Below are 19,837 nucleotides of genomic sequence, written 5' to 3' on the forward strand. Positions count from 1 at the left end.
GAAGATATGAATACCAGGGCAGTAGCTGGGAATGCAAAGCTGTCTTCTGGGGGCACATTTCCACACCAGAAAACCGTGGCAGGATGTGAGACATTATTATTGCTGAATTTACACAGGGCTGTCAAGTTTCATTATGAGACTGGGCAGCATTTAGACTGCTATTTAGGCCAGGACATAGTTAACTCTGTCCTGATGGTTCTGAGGTGTCGTCCAGCACGACGGGACATTTTCCACACTGCTGAGGACTCCAGCACTGGCCAGATGAAAATCTGCTCCTGTTCATTCAGCAAATGGTCACTGATCCCCTACCATATGCTGGACGCTGTGCTCAGGGTGTGGGGCATGTGGTGACAATTCAGACATGGTCTCTCCGTTCCCCAGGAGTTTAGCCTCCAGCAAAGGACATGGGCTCTGTGTGTGTGTGTGTGTGTGTGTGTGTGTGTGCGCACGCCTGTACGTGTGTGCATAAAAAACCATAATAACAATGTGGAAAGGGAGGTGCAGAGAAAGTGATGGGAGTTCTCAGGATGGAGTGAAGGCTGGAAGCTCAGTGAGCCTTTTGGGAAGAGGTGAACTTAGTTTTAGGCAGTCTGAACATGTGAATATTTAGGGGATAAAAATCTTCGTATTAGTTGAGACTTTTGTGATTTTAAGTGATAGAAAACCCACTCTCAGTGACTTCAGCAAAAATGACAGAAAAACAAACCCAGAAGGTTTATTGGCCCGTTCAGCTGCAGCGGCTGGGGTGTGCCTGTTATGTGGCATATCTGGATCCAGGCTCAAATGACGTCCTCAGATCTCTCTTTCTCACCCTCTTTTATGTTTCTGTCTGTTGTGGTTCATTGTTTCCCACCATGAGGTGGGGAAGAGCATCATCTAGGTGTGGATTCCCATACTTTCATCACCACGTCCCCTTACATCAAGGGAGACAGTTACCCCTTTAGCTGCAAGTAGTCCCAGAGAAGGAATCTGATTGGATGAGCGTGAGTCAAGTACTCACCCCTGAACCAATCACCGTGACCAGAGATGCTCCCATTGGCCAGGTAGGGGAAGACCTAAGGAAATGGAAGTAGCCAGAAACAACGAGGTATTACTGCTTTCCCAGTGGAAGGAAGTGTAGGAGCAAAAGCCAAGAAGTGGGAAATCACAAGGACATCATGAGTTGTTTGGGTTTGCTCCAATGCGGGATATGTGAGGAACAGTTTTAGGAAGTAAGGTTGAAAGTTAAATTTGGCTAAGGAGCATGGATTTTATTTCTGGACAATAGGGAGCCATTTTCAGCTTTTGAGCAGAATTTTACATAATCAGGACTGAGGCTTAGGAACATTTATCTGGCAGGTAGACTTATTATGAGTGTGGGCGATGATATATAGGGAATCTGGGGGCAGGTAAGATGTTCTGACAGTCCAGCCAGGAGCAGTGAGAGTACTGCTTAAGGTGTTCTGGTGGTAAGCAACGGAAATGATCTCTCACTGGCTTAGTTTAAACAAAAGGAGGTAATGAAGAGGGAATCATAGAAAATATGTTGGGGCTTTCCTGGGGCATCTTAAAAAAATCAGAGTAAAAGTTGAGCAGCCCAGGTTGGAAAGATCAGAAGGTGAGGCGCAGTCATTGACAAAAGAAGGTTACTCTTACCCTAAGCCAGAGGGAACAATTCCCAACCTCTGTCTCACCTGCCTGGCTTCAGATTCCTAGGAGAGAGAATCTGGTGGATCCAGCTTGGGAAGGGCATCCCCCTCACCCACCAGGCCTATTTTTTACGTCTGGAGGAAGAACAGACGTGCGGGTACATAGAGAGGAGGCCTCTCCCAAAGAAGAGGGCGTATTGCTTGTCAGTAAGCCCCGCTAGGAGGGAAGCCTGGGTTTTGCTGGAGGAAGGAACGTGAATATTCTTAAGTTGGAAGTTAGAACAGAGTTCAAGTGAACGGTCCACAGATGTGTTTTGAGTTCGAGTGTGTCTGGCTGGGATTTGTACCACTCTCAATAGATAATCTTGCACCTGGCCCATTTCACTCATGGGTTTTACCTGCCCTGTCCTAGGAAGCGTGATAGTTTGCGATTCCTCGCGAGATCTCAACTCGTTGTTTGCTCCGAAAAAAAACCCAAGTAGAAATGGAATAATGGAAGACTAACCAGTATTCTGACAGGTTGGGTCCTCCCGCTGATACTCCTATGGCATCAGGGACTTCAGCTGCAAACACATTACCACCTGTTGTAATTATTTATGTTGTCATCCTTACTTCCTGATGATGATGATTTGTTTCTCCCTAAACTCTGAGGGACTTTGGAGAAAGAACCCCAAGTTTTTTACTTACCATCTTACCTCCTGAACGCTGCTGGCATATAGTAGGTGTTTGAACTGACGTGTTTGCTAAGAAATGGATTTGAAGCATTTCAGTAGATGTGCTTTGGAGGTATTGCTCTGAATTCGTGATCCGTAATTTATGGTCCAGGTTTTAACACTGAATGTGCCATGCCCCAGGAAACCCCTCCGTGCTGGGAAAACTGGGATAGCTCTTCATTACTTATGGAAGTTGGTCTAGAAATGTGTTAAACATAGGCCCTCATCACACTCTTAGCAGTCCTGACGTGAGAGTTCTCAGTTACACGTTGTGGTTCCTGTACACTGAATGTTGGTGCCTCCCTAAAACCAGAGGCCGAAACTCTTAATTCCCAGTGTGAAGTTGTTTTGCGGTGGGGTCTTTGGGAGGTAATTAGGGTCAGACTTCCTCTGATGGGATTAGATGCCCTTATAAGAAAATGGAAGAGAGACCAGAGTGTGCTCTCTCTCCCTGCCATGTGAGGACATGGTGAGGAGAGGCCATGTGTAAACCAGGAAGCAGGCTCTCATCGGATGCCAAATCTGCCAGGGCTCCATCTTGGATTTCCAACCTCCAGAGCTGTGAGAAACATATTCTCATCGTTTAAGCCACGCGGCCCGTGGTAATTTGTTACAGCAGGATGAATAGCCTAAGACAGTGGTGTTACCCCCATTTGATAGGGGACTGAGCTGAATCTCAGAGGCCTTGCTTATGGGGATAGTGCCAATAATGGTGGGTTTAAAACTCAGCCCCACCTCGTCCATCGTACAGCTGCTCTTCTGTCTACCTGGCAGTGTTCTCAGCGTGCAGAGTCCTGAGTTATGAATTCTTGTCTTCAAGAAGGTTATACTCTAGCAGAGGTGGTAAAGTCATATGGGTTCTGATGAACACCAGGCTGGGAATCTCCCTCCACCTCATATTCATCAAAGAATTATCTTCTATTTTTCTAGAAGGTAGTAGTATAGGGCTGTATTAGCTGGGGTCCTCCAGAGAAGCAGAATCAAGATGCTATAAAGTAAGAGGTTTATTATGAGGGACTGGCTCACGTGATTATGGGGCTGAGAGGTCCCATGATCTGCTGTGTGCAAGCTGGAAGCCCCAGAAAGCCAGTGGCATGGTTTGTGGTTCCAGTCCAAGTCCAGAAACCTGAGAAGCCCGTGCATAGATCCATGAAGGCAGGTGAAAGTGCATGTCTGAGCTTGAGCAAAAGAGCACATTCCCCTTCCTCTGCCTTTTTGTTCAATTCAGATTCTCCACAGACAAGATGGTGCCCCCCCCACATTGGTGAGGGCGGTCTTCTCTACTTACCCTACGGACTCAAGTGCTAGCCTCTTCCAGAGACATCCTTCCTGCCCCATTCATAAGTAGTGTTTTACCTGCTATCTGGGCATCCCTTAGCCCAGTGCATAAAATAAACCATCAGAAAGGTCTTCAGAAAGAGGTGTCTTTAAAAAATTCACCCCAAGTGACATACATAACGGAGGTCCTGTCAGAGGGGAGCACAGCACATGAACAGTTGGGGTTGAGAGCTGAGAGAGGATGTATCTCATTTGGAGGTGTCAGGGCTGCCTTTCTCAGGGAGACATTATTTGAGATGGTCTTGAAGGATGGCCAATGAACATGGCGGAGGGGACGAGAAGGAATTATAGTCACTGAATATTGTGTGGACAAAGGCATGTGGTCTGGCTTATTGTCCCCACTCGGTCCTGGATTTGGTGTTCGGTTTGGAAAACATGGTCCTGAGGTGAAGATTAATGCTCTGCTTTGCAAATCGAGTCAATGACCGTGAGCACGCTGTGCCCGACAGCATGGTGCTAGATAACACGTCTGGCTGAAGCCAAGACCTGGTCTCCGCTTCTGTTGAGACTAAATGTGAGAATGTGAAATTTGTAGGGAACGGTCAGGGATAAAGTAGTGCTAAGGGTATAGCATGAGGTGTGGGTTAAAGTGAACTAAGAAAAGGAAAGATTATCAGGAAAGGCCAAATGGGAGAAATGGAGCTCGATGCTCAGCCCTCCCCTCCCCTGAGAAGTATTGGGTTTAGATTGAAGATAATGGGGAAGGAAGACACTGTGAGTGAGAGGAACAGCATATACTAAGAGATGGGGGGTAGCACCAGATGCGTCGTGTACTGGGAGGGGAATCAGGAGAGAGGATCAAATACTGCAGAGCTAGGAAGGAAACAAACAAACATACAGTACAATGTCCGCTTTTTTCAGAGCGGGTTAACTGAGTTGCAGAGAGGCCAAGTGGGAGCTGGTGCAGCTTAACTCAAAGGCTTTGGACTGTATTTTGGTTCACATAGTCACTCTAGCACTTAACCCAGACAGGATCAATTTTGTTTTCGAGCGACAGAAAGCCCAAAACATAAAATTGTAAACGAAGTCCAAAGGTAAGGGCTTGTGTGGTGTTGTGTGGTGTCAGGGACCTGGGCTTCTCTGCCTTGTGGCTTTGCCACCCCTCGCCAGTGGTTTCCACCTCACAGTCCAGACCGGCTACTAGTGCTCCTGCCATCATGTCTGCATTGCAGCCAGCAGGACGGAGGAAGAAGCAAAGAAAGGCACGCCCCTTCTGTACATGATACCTCTTACACGTTATAAATATCACACTTCCTCCCTTGCTTTTGGCCAGAACATAGCCACATGGTCATGCTTAGCTACCCACAGGGCTGGAAAGTGTAAACTTGATTATAGAAGGCTATGTGCATGGCTAAAAATTGGGTTTCCGATTACTAAAGCAGAAGCGGAGAGAGATACTGAAGAACAACCAGAAGTGTCTGACATCCTGTGTAGCCTTTGGCACCATCACAAAACCCTCTGTGCCTCTGCTCTTTCTCTGAAAATGGGATAATCCACACCTAGTTCTTAGGGTAAAAATTCAGGTAGCATATGGAAAGTATCTGGTCCAACATTTAGCACCTGTTCAGTGCTAAATATGTTTTCGTCCCTTCATCCCCCTTTTGAAGGCTGTTGTTATTACTCACATATCCGGGGAGGGGGAGCAAGATCTCGGCCTGCGGCCAGGGTCTTCGTGTGCTGCAGTGTCGAGGAGCAGCTCCTTAATTGTTTCCTGGCTTGTAGGTTTCATTGATTGATAGGAGCAGTAGAATGTTTTTCCCATAATAGTGTATAAGGGAGTGCAGAGCGTTAGTGATTCACGCAGAGGCGGGGCTATAGCGGCCCATGGGCTTCCCCCTCACCCCCGACCTTTCTCCTCTGCCTTCCAGTTCCCTCATCGGGTCACCCCAGGGACCCACTGAGCACTAGCAGACGCCCACTGGACAGATAGATAAAGGAGGGCTCATTGTCAGGGAGTGAGAAAATATGACAGAACCGGGGCCTTTCGTTCCCTCAGTAAGTAGGTAATGAGCATCTGCTTTATGCCAGGAACGGTTCCCGGCTCTGGAATGGGGTGCAGCTGAGAACAAGAGACAAATGCCCTGTCCTTGTGGGGCCTGTATTCCCGGGTGAGGGGTACCCAGAAATTCTTGGATACAATCACAGTTTGAATTGATTCGCATCATCTCATTCTGCATAGTGTGTGGGGGGCGGGATGTTGGGGACGGTGAGGGGGCCACTTCCGTGTACATCTGCCCGTTTAAGATCCTGAAGAGCTGGGTTGCGTAGACACAGGTGGTCAAGTGAGCTCATGGACCCCCTTTGGCTTTCTTGGAATAGGTGCTCATCACACAGGACGGCTTCATGAGCCCCCGGGCCAGCCGGTTCCAAATGGTAAGGTGAGGCAGAACCATTAGAGGTTAATGGTGATATGTTTGGTGCTACTCCAGTGGTGGTATAAAGTACTACCCAGAATTTCACAAATTTCCAGAACCCGCACCAGGTTACTGAGAGAACCACACATACAAGGAGCAAGAGCACACGTGGGATGCTGAGAACCACTTTATTCATGGACCCTCGGGGCTTCTGACAACTCCTGACAAAATATAATTAGGGCATGCTTCTTCAATCCTGCTCTGTATGTCCCGCTCCCAATGGAAACCTTGGCCGAATGGTTCAGGGATGCTCTCTGGCAATGGGTACGGGAGAGTGGTCCTATTCACAGAGAAAGCTTGGCCCTAACTTACTACGATTTTAGACTTCAAGGTTGTATTACAAAAGACAGCATGTGGGGCTAGTCCCCAGAAAGCCACCTTCGGCTCAGATGTGCCCACCAAATAGAGATGGGGAGCCCAGGCGATGTGAAGGGAAGGCTGGCAGCTGGCTCATTGTCCTTGCACCGTAGCCTGGCCTGGGGGCACTGTGGGCTCTGAACAATCAGACTCCTGGTTCCTGGGGGTAGGGGCCCATGGGAGCGCATCGCCTCCCTTGGAGGACTGGGATTAGCAACCAAAATAGCCCTCCAGGGTCTGAAAGATGAAAGCCATTTAATCTCAGATTTTCAGAGGAGAAAAGATGACCATGTGAAACCGTGACAACTCCTATTACTCCTGCCCCCATCACTTATTACGTGCCAAACACTCTGCTGGCCACAGCGCACATCTTACCTTATTACGTGCCATCTAAGTTCGTCCCTGTAATTGCACAGTGGCATGGCTGTTACAACCTCGCTGTTACAGAAGGGGAGACAGGTGCTCTGAGAATGTAGGAGACTTACCTGTGATTGAAAGCAACAGCACAGCATTCTAACTCAGGCTGCTTCCAAACGAAACAGTTGTCTCACAGACTCGCCTCGGTCAGGCTGTGGCATGGGACATGAGCCTTGAATGAACGACGTCCTGAAGGCCTGTGTCTGCCCATTCATTCATTCTTTTACCCAACACATACTTTTTTTTAAAAATGTTTTTTTATTGTATTATGTTAGTCACCATAGAGTACATCCCTGGTTTCTGATGTAAAGTTCGATGATTCATTAGTTGCATATAACACCCAGTGCTCCATGCAATACGTGCCCTCCTTACTACCCATCACCCAAGCTATCCGAGATCTCCCCCACACCCCTCCCCTCTGAAGCTCCAGTTGTTTTAGGAGTCCATGTGCCCTCATGCCATTCCCCCTTCTGACTTACCCCTTTATCCCTTTCTTCCCCTACCGATCTTCCTAGTTCTTATATTCCATAGATGAGAGAAATCATATGATAATTGTTTTTCTCTGCTTGACTTATTTCACTTAGCATTATCTCCTCCAGTGCCGTCCATGTTGCAGCAAATGTTGAGAACTCGTTCTTTCTGATAGCTGAGTAATATTCCATTGTATTATGGACACAGCTTCTAATCCAGTCATGTGTTGAAGGGCATCTCGGCTCCTCCATGATTTAGCTATTGTGGACAACAAGAACACAAAGTGCATATGGCCCTTCTCTTTACTACGTCTGTATCTTTGGGGTAAATACCCAGTAGTGCAATGGCTGGGTCATAGGGTACCTCAATTTTTAACTTTTTAAGGGACCTCCACACTGTTTTCCAGAGTGGCTGCACCAACCTGCATTCCCACCAACAGTGTAGGAGGGATCCCCTTTCTCCACATCCTCTCCAGCAATTGCTGTTTCCTGTCTTGTTAATTTTTGCCATTCTAACTGGCATAAGGTGGTATCTTAGTGGGGTTTTGATTTGAATTTCCCTGATGGCTAATGATTTTGAACACTTTTTCATGCCAACACGTACTTTTAAGCTCATGCTGCAAGCTACACTCTTCTAGGTGTTTTAGAAGCTCAGTGATCAAGACTAAGATGTCTGCCTTTAGGGAACTTACCATCTCCTGTTCTAATTTTTAAAAATTCATTGTTGCCCAGTCAAGGCAAGTGACATTATTATTTTTGTAATGGGCCACAAGAGAATTTGAGTTGAAAGAGTAAATGCTTCCTGTTTTGTTTTGTTTTTTAAGATAGGTTTTTTTTTTTTTTTGGGTCCCCTTCTTGTTCTTTATGCTCTGGTTTCTGAGCCCGTTCTGGGTGCTGCTGGCTTATACTATGGCAATCTGTGTGTTGGAGTGATTGCATGTCTGTCCTGACATTTAAGTCTTAGCTCTGCGGTCATGCCTTTGGTAATTGTTCAGGGGAAATGGGAAAGCACCAATGAGCCTGTGAAATCGAGCTCCAGGGCAAAGAGGGGAATAGGGTCGTCTGGAGGCTTGCTGGAATGAAGCAGTGCACGCGTGCGTTCGGGGAAGGGCCCGTGCACGGCTTGGGAGTGGGTGGAGGCACCACGCGTGTGGCCTAGAGAGGGCAGAGGGTTGATGCCCATTCAGGGAACGGTTCATGGAAGATGGGGGGGCGGCGCTCAGACACGCATCACAGTTGGAGGGATTCTAAACCACCACGAGAATGCTGCAGAGAGCAAAAAAAATGTTTTCAAAGAATGAGAATGTCCCGAGGAGGGAAAAGAAGCTTAAGAGAACAGGCACTGTTTTCAGAAACATGTAAATTATATGACAGACAAGGGTGACACCCAAAAGCAGTTCGAGGAAGCATTTCAGGCAGAGTGTGATTTGGGGGATAAACCCCCCCCCCGGGGGGGGGGATGTGGGAAATGGCGAAGCAGATGGGAAATTAACCAAAAATCGAGAAACATTAAATGGGTTATAGTGGCACTTGTGAGACAGTAAGAGAATTAGTCTGAAGGGAAATGGTGAATAATAAATATGTCTCGAGAACATTTCAGATAATCAGATTTTGGAAGTTAAAGGAGACTTATGACCATGAAGACAAAAGAGAGAAAATAGAAATGAGAAGGAATGAGACATTTTAAGTGAGAGTTCAAGGAACTTCGGCAACCCGTATATGGTTGGCTTTTGACAGGAGGACAGAGGGACCCCCGTTCACAGCCATGAGAAGCATGGCCTTAAAAAGACCATATTGCATCTGGGGTGGGGTGTTAGAAAATATGACAGGGTGGAAAAGTAGTTTAAAAAATAGTGCATAGGAAATGTCTGTAAATCTTAGCTACTATTTATTAGGTGACAGCCATAAACCAGACATAGTGCTGGGCATTTTAAGGGCACCGTCCCTAATGCTACCCCTAAACCCAGGAGTTAGATAACGGTGAGCTGAAACCACATGAGACTGTCTTGGCTAATTCACATGGTTGAACCTGATCCATTTTTTACAAGGAAAGAAATGAAGGCTCAGAGAATTTTAAATACATTGCCCAACATGACACAGTTGGGAGGACAGAGCCAGGCTTTTGGTCCCTGTTCTGTTGTCCAACAATTTAGAAATAGCAATTCATTGTTTTACTCATCAGCCCCAGCTATGTGCCAGGCACTGTGTTTGGCACTAGAAATATGATACTGAAGGCGGAACAGGTCCCTGCCGTCATGATGCATACTGTCTACTGGTTAAAAAAAAAAAACAACCAAAACCAACAACGGTCTAGAAGAGCTATCCAGTAGCAGTAGAACGCAAGCCTCGTATAATCGTAAACTTTCTGGCAGCACATTGAACAAGTAAAAAGAAGCAGATGATATTAATTTTAATAGTATGTCTTATTTTACCCGAGATGTCTAAAATATTTCAACATGAAATCAATATAAAATGATTCATGAGATCTTTTTACATGATTTTTTTTCTGCGGAGTCTCCAGATCCGGTGTGTATTCTGCCCTTATGTCACGTCTCTATCCAGACTCCCCACGCTGCAGGTGCTCACTAGCCACGGGCATTGGTGCCTATTATACTAGACCAGGCAGGTCTGGAGAGAACTTGAGAATTCAGCCCTAATTTCCTGGCAGTCATAATATAGGAAAAATGGCCTCTCTGTTTTTCAGTGTTCTTTCTGATCCCCTCACGTCACCCATTCATAGGGCACAGAATGCAAACAGTAGACAAGTGTTTCTTTCATCTGGACTTAGCGTCATACACCTAAGTAGATACCAGAGGAAACTTGTACGTGTGTATGTCACATAATTTGCATATTTTCTAGTTTAGTGTTGTGTATGTCACGGACCGTAAAAAACAAAACAAAACAAACAAACAAAAACAACCCAACTACTTGGCTTTGCCATCAGTGATTGATGATAACACAGAAGTGGACCCTCTGCAAACCCCCCGGCACCCCCACCCGGCTATACTTTGCCAGCATGCTTTCCTGTGTTTATTGCTCCTGATGGAAATATTGACGATGTAATTTGAAGCTTAGCAGCTGCCGGAAGTCCTAATATTTCATCTGGTCACTAAAAGTTTATAATGCATTTTTGAGAGATAAACAAAACAGGGATAAGATTTTACTGTTTAATACAAGTACCCAGCAGGTGTTAATCGGGACCAAGCAATGGGGTGTGTAATGGGATTTTCCTAGGTAAAGAATTTTGCTCTGGAGCTAGTTTAAATGGGAAGAAAGTCTGAGAAAATATGGATCGTCTTTCCTAGAAATTAGGTGGGGGAATTGAAGGTAATAGGTGCTTGCATCCTGCCAACTTCGTAATGAAATTACTGTTCAGCAAAAAATTCTGTTAGTGGGTCCCCCCCCCACCCCGTACACAGCCAAGGGACTGAAGACTGTTAATTTAAAAAAAGAAAAAAGGAAAAACAATAAAACAATATTAATGTTGAGTATACAGACTCATCGGTCCAGAATATTGAATCTTAAAGGAACACGGAAAACTAGGGAGCATGAGAACGTCTGTATAGTGGTTTCCATGTAATCCAGAGAGGTGTGATCCATTTAAATCATCACTCGGATCATTCCATCTGATTTCAGCACAAGATGGGAGAAAAGGGAATGAGTAGAGGAAGTAGAGATGGGGAATTAAAGAATTAAATTAAAGAAGAGGGAGGTTTGAGTAAATTCAGCTGGCAAATCAAAAGATCTGCATGCTCAGTAGTACACGCTAGTCCTTTGATTCAAATGATGACTGTGCTGTTCCAGTCGCACCTTGTGAAACCCCGCGAATGGTTCCCGCCAGGGCCGCACGTCTAGGTCAAAACCAAAGCATTTGCTCTCTGGTCTGCCTTTTCTAAAACAACAAGAAACTGGACATTTCTGAACCTCTTGATAATTGACTGGAATTTTCAGTTCATCCACCTTTGGGTCATTGGGTCGATCCATCCTGAGCTCCGTCCATTCCAAAGTGTCGGACACATCAAAACCTGGCTTGGTAGCTAATTTGGTTCAACAGCATCAACCAGAATAATAAATTAAAAACCTCTAAGTTTGGGGCAGCAAATACGGAGACTTGATAACTAATTTCCTTCCAGCTCCAGTAAAGACCCCTCACTGGTGGTCTTGGTCTGCAGTGCTTATGTCAACATCCATGAACAGTCTTCAGTCCTGTTCTATGGTGCTGTGCTGTTGGCTTGGTAGTTTCCTCCCTGCAGTATGTTGCCACCCCTCACCCCTCGCCATTCGCCCGGCCAGCCCTTGCTCTTCCTTCCACTTTATTTCCTGATGCCAGCTCTGCCTCTGCAGTAGAACCAGCCACTCGATTCCTTATGCTCTTCACCAGCCTAATTAGTACGTAACTCGAATTTTACACTTGGTATTCTTGACTGCAGTTATGTATTGCAGAAATATGTTTGTTTACTTTATCTTTTTTCCTACCACAGTTCTTGGCACAGGTCATGCCATGTAGTAGGTATGCAAATATGTCTATTGGGTGGGTGGGTGGATGGATGGACAGAAGGATGGACAGATGGATGTAGACATAGATGGATGGCACTTCTGGTGATGATCTTTTAACATACTCAACCACCAGACATGAACTTCAGCCCTGCAGTGTGCCAGACAATGTAATAGGGCTAAAAATAACCATGGGGAACAAAATCAAAAGTCAACTGGAAAAATATAAACCACTTAATTTAGACCCACCCCTAATTAATGAAGGGTTTTAGCCATAAACAAAAATGAAGTGCAAATCTGTGCATCGTTCCTTTATTTAAAACCTTTCATGGACCTCCCCAGCCTTCTGAACAAACCCCAAGTGCTTTAGGGTGGCATTCAAGGTCCTTTAGGATCTGGCTTCAGGGATCCTCTCCAGAGAAATCCCACTGCCCCTTAGCTTATTAAGCTAGTTCCTGTTTTCCCCGCATGTGTCACGCTGCCAGCCTTTGCTGACTCTTCTTTTCTCAAGGTGATGCCTTTGCTCCAAATTCTTTTCTCCTTCTCCTCTTTTTTTTTTTAAGTAGGATTCATGGTCAGCACTGAACCCAAAGCGGGGCTTGAACTCATGACCCTGAGATCAAGACCCGAGCTGAGATCAACAGTTGGATGCTTAACCGACAAAGCCACCCAGGTGCCCCTCTCCCACTTCTTCTTAACTCTTTCACTCTTCAAGATTCCAGGAAGCCCCTTCCCAGTCCCTTAGGTTGAGTGAGGGGCCTTCCTCTGCACTCACTTCTCCCACTCACTGTGCCTTCCTGCATGAGCGGCGTTCTCCGTGCTGGCATTGTTTACGTGCCTGTGTTACTGGGTGGTGAACATGTGGGGAGGAGGCTGGACAGGCACTGTGGGTTTTATTTCCATATCTAGGACTCCCCATAGGGCCTGACACATAATAGACATGAGCAAATAGTTGGAGAATCAACAATATATCCTACTAGGAAATCATCACAGATACCTCACGTGCACCAAATAGAAGAGTGATTACTCTTTGTTCCTTCTAGAATTGCTGTGGTTTATTTTTTCTGTTTTAACAGACACTATCTGCAGAACACAAAGATACACAAAAGAAAATACAAGGTACCTATAATCTCTCTATGCATAGACAAACCCTGTTTTATCCTCTTCTGCTTGTTTAATATGAAAGAGTGAGCATTTTCTCCTCTCCATTAATTTGTCATCAAAAAAATGATTTTTAAAAACCCAAATAGTTCATTGAGTGGATACACAATATTTGGTCTTTGCCTTTTCCCCACTTTCTTTATCTTGTCCTGAGAGACCTGATTCTCCCTCCACACAACACAGCCTGCGCTGTGTGGCCCAGGGGCAGACATGTGACCAGTTAGGACAGTGTCTCGTTTTTGAATTTTGTATACTCTATTTCTCCTTAATATTTTACTTCTTCAGCTGCTTTTGGAGTTAAAGCAGTATAAAGCAAGAAAATGCCACGGTCTCGAGATACCCTGTCTCTCTGGGCATCTCCGAATATTTGAACCCACCGTACTCCATTAATTGAGTATCTGTTAAGCAGTATGTTCCCTTGGAAGTCTGCAACAATATCACCTTTTTCTCAAGCTACCAGGGGATGTGGACTCCTGGGGATCCACACACCCAAACCCTGGGACGTGAGCTCCGCCTTGTCTCCTTCCCCGTCCGCATCCAGCCTGCCTACAGGCAAGGTGGCTTTTAATAGTGGTGGAGGTAAGATGAGCATAAGGCAGACAGACGTCCGGTGCAATGAAAGTGCTAGGACAGTGGTTGACCACGCGGATATTATATAAGGCAGATGCTGAGGCGTTGTCCTTGTTGCTTCTCTCTCCCCAACCTTCGTCACTGAATACCTGCTAAATATTCTCCCCTTGGTCCTATTTGTGGCAACTCACACTCCTCCTCCTCCTCCTCTGTTGGGGCCACAACAGAGCCAAAGCCAACATCAGCTCTGACCTGGATAATAAGCACACTGTACCTGCCTGTACCCACTCCGGTCCCCTCCAACCCATTCTCTACACAGCCTTCAAGTCATATTCTACAAGAGATGTCTGACTGTATCACCTCCTTGATTAAAACCTTCAGTGTCTATTAGCCATTTTTATGTCTTCTTTGGAGAAGTGTCTGTTCATGTCTTCTGCCCATTTTTTGACTGTATTATTTGTTTTTTAGGTGTTGAGTTTGAGAAGTTCTTCATAGATCTTAGATACCAACCCTTTATCTGTAGTGTCATTTGCAAATACCTTCTCCCATTCCATGGGCTGCCTCTTAGTTTTGTTGACTGTTTCTTTTGCTCTGCAGAAGCTTTTTATCTTGATGAAGTCCCACAAGTTTATTTTTGCTTTTGTTTCCCTTGCCTTTGGAGACGGGTCTTGAAAGAAGTTGCTGTGGCTGATGTCAGAGAGGTTACTGCCTATGTTCTCCTCTAGGATTTTGATGGACCCCTGTCTCACATTGAGGTCTTTCATCCATTTTGAGTTTATCTTTGTGTATGGTGTGAGAGAGTTGTCAACATCACTAGCCATCAGGCAAATACAAACCAAAACCACAATGAGATACCTCTTTATACCAGTTAGAATGGCAAAAATTAACAAAACAGGAGACAACAAATGTTGGTGAGGATGTGGAGAAAGGGGAACCCTTTCACTGTTGCTGGGAATGCAAGCTGGTACAGCCACTCTGGAAAACATTATGGAGATTCCTCAAGATGTTAAAAATAGAGCTACCCTATGACCCAGCAATTGCACTACTGGGTATTTACCCCAAAGATACAGCTGTAATGAAAAGAAGGGGCACATGCACCCCAATGTTCATAGCAGCGATGGCCACAATAGCCAAATTGTGGAAGGAGCTGAGATGCCCTTCGACAGATGAATGGATAAAGAAGATGTGGTCCGTATATACAATGGAATATGACTCAGCCATCAGAAAGGATGAATACCCACCATGTGCATTGACATGATTGGAACTGGAGGGGGTTATGCTAAGTGAAATAAGTCAAGCAGACAAAGACAGTCATCATATGGTTTCACTCATATGTGGAACATAAGGAATAGCGTGGAGGACCATAGGGGAAGGGAGGGAAAACTGAAGGGGGAGAAATCAGAGAGGGAGACGAACCATGAGAGACTATAGACTCTGGGAAACAATCTGAGGGTTTCAGAGGGCTCAAGGGCTAGGAGAATTGGGTAGCCAGGTGATGGGTATTAAGGAGGGCACATGTTGTGATGAGCACTGGGTGTTATACCCAACTAATGAATCATTGAACAGAACATCAAAAACTAATGATGTACTGTACAGTGGCTAACTGAATATCAACAACAACAACAACAAAACTTTCAGTGTGTTCCTACTGTTTTAAGGCAAAGACAAAACTCTTTAACATGGCCTGAAAAGCTTTGCACTATCTCCCCTATTCACCTTCTCAGCCACACCACATCCCACATTCTTCTGTCTCTCTCTGCTTTGGTCTCACTGGCTTGCAGTTTGTGTGTACTGCCAGAGGGCCTTTGCACGTGCTGCGCTTTATGCCTAGAGTTTGCTTATGTCTTTTTTTTCTTTAACCTAGTTAATGCTGACTCATCCTTCCAGTGAAGCTGCATTTCCTCATGGAAGCCTTGCCTGACCCCTCTTTCACTTCCACATAGCAAACCCACCTCACTATTATAACATTTGTCATAGATCTGTAATTAATTAATGCCTATCCTCCCCTTTAGACTATAAGCTTCATGAGGAGAGGGATCATATCTGTTTCCTCATTTATCCTCAGCCAAGTACCTGAGTCCTGGCACGTAGCAAGCGTTTAATAAGTATTAATGGGATGAGTAATGAATAGATGGGATACCATTTCTTTGAAGTTGCATACCATATGGTTAACGAGCCAGCAGCTGCCTTTAGGGTAGCTTGTTAAAACATCATAGAACATGCTTTAGAGTGTGGCAGGATAGAAAGGTTCCATCCCATGTGCTAATGACAGTCAATTACTCACATCTATATAGGATGGGGGATTCTGAGAGTGACTACAGCTCGTGGGAATGGGCGCCTGGCCAGTTAGCAGTGTCTGCATGGGTACTAATACTCCCACAGATAGAGGCCACTTGTCACGGGTGGTGATGGCCATGTAAGTCTCCACCTTCCGAGTGTTACACAGACGGTGCTGTCCACTCATCGGACCTCTTTCCTTCCTCCCTAAGAACTTGTCTTTCTCTCTTCCTCTCTCTAGATTTATGGTCAATGTGACATGGGATGGCAAAGACTTGTCCTTCACTGAGGAAGGCTATCAGGTGCACCCCAGGCTGGTGGTGATTGTGCTGAACAAGGACCGAGAATGGGAAAAGGTGAGCATCCTTCTGCATGTTGAATGCAGTGCGGGGGCGGGCGGAATGAAAACACAGGCAACGGAAGGGCTCGACTTACTCCTTTTCCCGGCACATTTCCTGCTGGCTACTCCAGATCTCAACCCACGACCAGGAGTAGACTTTTCTGGGAACGAGGTGGACAAAATGTCGCAAGGTGTAGCTGGAATGCTCTCTCTGGGTGAACTGTGACCATTGTGTGCTGTTCTTTATGTGAACTTCTCTAGTCTCATTAGGAAGGGTTCTTGAAGGACTTAGGATAAATAAAGACTAAAGCTTGGCTCACATTGTTGCAATAACAAATGTTTACTACATCGCAGCAATCACGCAGTTTGCCTAAACCCCATGTTAAATACCATATTTACTACACATTTTGTCATATAGATGAACCTCTGTATTTTCATTTACATGGGCTTTTACTTTAAATCAGCTCATTCCCAGGACTTAAGCTATCAGTTCTGTAAATCACAGATTGGAGAGGGAGGTTCTATTTCTTGTAAAGCACATCCTCTAATACATACATATTAACTATTGAAAGATATAAAGCATAACTCTGCAGGGGGAATAATCATCACATGTCCCACTCAAGCCGTGTCCTGAGTCAGACACGGAAGATGTCATGGGGGGATTTACAAATGGCCCCACTCGAACGATGCCAATTTCTGCCCCACTTGCCCTCTCTCCCACCAAATCCCAAATTACTCACCACAGAATCACATAAAGAGCAGAACGAAAGATATCGAACGAAGCCTGGGTCATTATCTTGTCTTTCTTGACAAGCAAGGCATGGCTTCTAAACTGCCTCAAGCAGTTTGAGATTTCTCTTCACTTTGCACATCAGATGGAGGCTTGAGAGATCCTAGGTGGAGGAAGATGCAGGATGTGGTGTGGGAGCTGTACTATAATGAACTAAGATCAGAAGAAAGTACTGCGCAAACAGGAGCATTGACTTTGGGGGATCCGTGATGGATTCCTAGAAGGGAAGATGAAGAGAAAGCTTTGGAAGACTTGGTCTGCTGCCCCCAACAGCTACAAAAGAAAATCTTTCCTTCAAGCGTACTTAAAAGTCACCCAAGTAGACTGCGTCCTGGAGCATAAAACAAGTCTCGATATATTTCGAAGGACTGAAATAATGTAGAATGCATTCTTTGACCACACAGTGTTAAAATAAAAGTTGATAATAAAAATAGATCGAGAGAATCCCCAACGTGTTTGGAAATTAGATAATACCTCTGAATAGCCCATGGGTCAGAGAAGAAATCGAAGGACGTTAGAAAATATTTTGAATGAAATGACAATGAAAACACAGCGTACCAAATTTGAAGAATGAAGTGGAAGATGTACTAAGGGGGAAGTTTATAGCTTTAAATGCTTATTATTAAAAAAACAAAAGTGTAAAGTCAGTGATTTAAGCTTCTACATTGAGAAGCTAGAAAAAGAAGAGCAAAGTAAACCCAAATGAAATAGAAGGAAGAAAATCACAAATATAAGAGTAAAAATCAAAGTAGAACACAAAATATAGAGAAAATCAACAAAGCCAAAAGGTAGTTCTTTGAAAAGATTAATGAGATTTGTAATTTCTAGCAAGAGTGATCACACAAAACAGAGAAAACACAAATACTAATAAAATACTAAAAATGCAAGAGGGAATATCACCACGGACATTACAGGTCCTGCAGACATTAAAATGATTTAAAAATTATGAATAATGTATGCCAACAAATTGCACAATGTAGATAAAATGGGTATGTTTTTTGAAAAAAAAAAAACCCACAAATTTCCAAAACTGACCTAAAAAAGAAATAGTCTGAAGTCTCTAAGTTTCTAAGCTCTAAACTTGCTAAGAAATTGAACTTATAACTAAAATCTTCCCCATTTCAAAACCAAGAAAAACTCCTGACCTAAATGGCTTGGCTGTGAATTCCATCAGACATTTTAAAAAGAAATAACACCGGGGCACCTGGGTGGCTCAGTCGTTAAGCATCTGCCTTCAGCTCAGGGCGTGATCCCAGAGTCCTGGGATCAAGCCCCACATCAGGCTCCTCCGCTGGGAGCCTACATCTCCCTCTCCCACTCCCCCTGCCTGTGTTCCCTCTCTCGCTGGCTGTCTCTCTCTCTCCATCAAATAAATAAATAAAATCTTTTAAAAAAATAAAAAAGAAAAAGAAAAAAAGAAAAAGAAATAACACCAATCAACACAGTGTTTCAATATATTAGTAATCATAATCCAGCAATATAGTAAAAAAATAATACATCACGGATAAATGGTGTTTATCCTAGGGATGCAAGATTGGTTTAACATTCAAAAAATAAATCAGTGTAACTTACCATATCAATATAATAAAGGAGAAAATTGTATCGTCATCTCAATAGATGCAGAAAAAGCATTTGTCAAAATCCAATATATCCCTTCATGATAAAGGAAGGAGATTTCTCAATCTGATAAAGGTTGTCTATGAAAATCGTATGAACGACATCTCATATAGTGATGAAATGGTGAAATAAATCCACAAATGTGCATTCAGTTGCTTTTTGATTAATAATTATGACAGTGGGGGAAAGGAAAGTCTTTTTTTTTTTAAGATTTATTTATTTATTTTAGACAGAGAGCTTGGGCATGAGTGGGGGGAGGGATTCAGGAAGAGAGAGAGGATCTCAAGCAGACTCCACACTGAGTGAGGAGCCCTATGCGGGGCTTGATCTCACAACCCCATGATCACGACCTGAGCCAAAATCAAGAGTTGGACACAACTGACTAAGCCACCCAAGTGCCCTGAAAGGAAAGTCTTTCTAATAAATGTCGCTCGATCAACCAGATATCCATATAGAAGAAAAATACCTTGACCCATAGCTCACATTATACATAAAAAGTACTTAAATTTCAGACCTAAATAAAAGCTAAAACTGTAAACTTTTTAGAAGAAAATTTAGGAGGATACTGCTGTGATCCGAGAAAGCAGAATGCAAAAGGCATTTAGTGTACAATAAAAATAAGAAACTGGGGGCCTGGGTAGCTCAGTCAGTTAAGTGTTTGCCTTTGGCTCAAGTCATGATCTGAAGATCCTGAGATTGAGCCCCACATTGGGCTGTCTGCTCAGAGGGGAGTGTGCTTCTCCCTCTCCATCCTCTCTCTCTCTCTCTCTCACACACACACACACACACACATAGGCACATACGCGTGCTCTCTCTCTCTCTCAAATAAAATCTTTTAAATAAATAAATAGATGGGACTCCATAAAAATTTTAAAAATTTAAAATTTTTCTCATTACAGACACTGTTAGAAAATGAATAAGGCAAGCCATAGATAGGGGAAAAAATATTTACTCTCTATGTACATCCCACAGAGCTCATATCCAGAATATATAAAGAACTCCTACAAATCAAAAATTTTAAAAAAAGCACACAAAAGTGGAAATCAAGTTACACGCTTGATAAAATGTTACTCATGCTTGAAAGTATGTTACTCAGATGGCCACTAAGTAAGTGAAAACATGCTTACCATCGTTGACCATCAGAGACATGCAAACTAAAACTGTAATGATGTATCACTTCACACCAACTGAAGGGCTAAAATGAAAAAGACTGACGATACCAAGGGCTGGTAAGGTTACGGAGCTGCTGAA

The 19,837-nt window shown here is 44.3% G+C and overlaps 1 protein-coding gene across 1 annotated transcript in view; it reads left to right on the plus strand.

Annotated features, from left to right (window-relative positions):
• The window catches only part of GRIN2A (glutamate ionotropic receptor NMDA type subunit 2A), a 358,615-nt gene that overhangs the window by 232,137 nt on the left and 106,641 nt on the right, over positions 1-19,837 (plus strand). Inside the window, exon 3 of the mRNA XM_008696891.2 lies at positions 16,081-16,195. Within this exon, the coding sequence (XP_008695113.2) occupies positions 16,081-16,195 (115 nt within the window). The remainder of the gene's footprint in view (positions 1-16,080; positions 16,196-19,837) is intronic.

Source organism: Ursus maritimus, unplaced genomic scaffold (genome assembly GCF_017311325.1).
Source record: "Ursus maritimus isolate PB19 unplaced genomic scaffold, ASM1731132v1 scaffold_2, whole genome shotgun sequence".
Lineage (NCBI taxonomy): Eukaryota > Metazoa > Chordata > Mammalia > Carnivora > Ursidae > Ursus > Ursus maritimus.